Source organism: Trichinella spiralis, assembly GCF_000181795.1.
Source record: "Trichinella spiralis strain ISS 195 chromosome Unknown Scfld2078, whole genome shotgun sequence".
Lineage (NCBI taxonomy): Eukaryota > Metazoa > Nematoda > Enoplea > Trichinellida > Trichinellidae > Trichinella > Trichinella spiralis.
Genome location: NW_003529017.1, coordinates 1 through 863, shown reverse-complemented (window position 1 = coordinate 863; position 863 = coordinate 1). Strand labels below are relative to the sequence as shown.

The window sequence follows — 863 nt, the reverse complement described above, 5'->3', positions numbered from 1 at the left end:
GTGGAGTGATTCGGAGTCTTCTGTATCACGGGGCGGGCGTTCCAGCCAATTCGAGGTACTTCAGCGGTCAAGTATTCATGACAGCAGCAAGATAGACAGGACCTCCAGCCACCAATACGCTCAGCGTAATTTCCCTTTTTCAAAAGACGATGAATGCGACCAACAGGGAACTGGAGTCCAGCTCGACTAGATCGAGTCTTTGCTTTCCTTTAACTTTTCCACCTTTCACGCGACCAGACATCTTCAATTGACAAACACCAGGCAAACTAAAAACTTACAACAATGAACGTTTCCCCTATAATTCCGTTTAAATACTTTGGAAATCAAGAATTAGGTCAAAGTGCAAATTGAAACAATTTTCGCTAAATACTATTGGCTATCGCGCATCAATTTAAAATCTGGTTACTGAGAAACGCTATTGGCTAGTTTCCCCTTGGTTTCAGTATAAAAATTCTCATTTTAGAAATTTCATTTTCATTTTGACGTTTCAGCAGTGTGGAATAACATGACTCCGAAAGGTGTAAAGAAAGCAGGTCAACTCCAGAAAGTGGCCAAGTCTGGCGATCGCAGACGACGTCGTTTGAGGAAAGAATCGTTCGCTGGTTACATCTACAAGGTCTTGAAGCAAGTTCATGCTGATACTGGCATCAGCAGCAGGGCGATGTCAATCATGAACAGTTTTGTGAATGACATTTTTGATCGCCTTGCCGCTGAGGCGAATCATCTTGCCCAATACAATCAACGCCACACGATCACTTCACGGGAAATTCAAACGGCTGTCCGTTTACTTTTGCCTGGTGAACTTTGCAAACATGCGGTCAGCGAAGGGACCAAAGCTGTTAGCAAGTACAGAATCCACCACA

The 863-nt window shown here is 43.8% G+C and overlaps 1 protein-coding gene across 1 annotated transcript; it reads left to right on the top strand.

Annotated features, from left to right (window-relative positions):
- Window positions 1-505: 505 nt before the first annotated feature.
- Window positions 506-838, top strand: Tsp_15676 (histone H2B, gonadal; the record flags this gene model as incomplete). The annotated part of the gene is made up of 1 exon (XM_003368709.1): window positions 506-838. A coding segment is annotated over exon 1 (333 nt), but the record flags the coding sequence as incomplete, so codon positions are not given.
- Window positions 839-863: the final 25 nt, after the last annotated feature.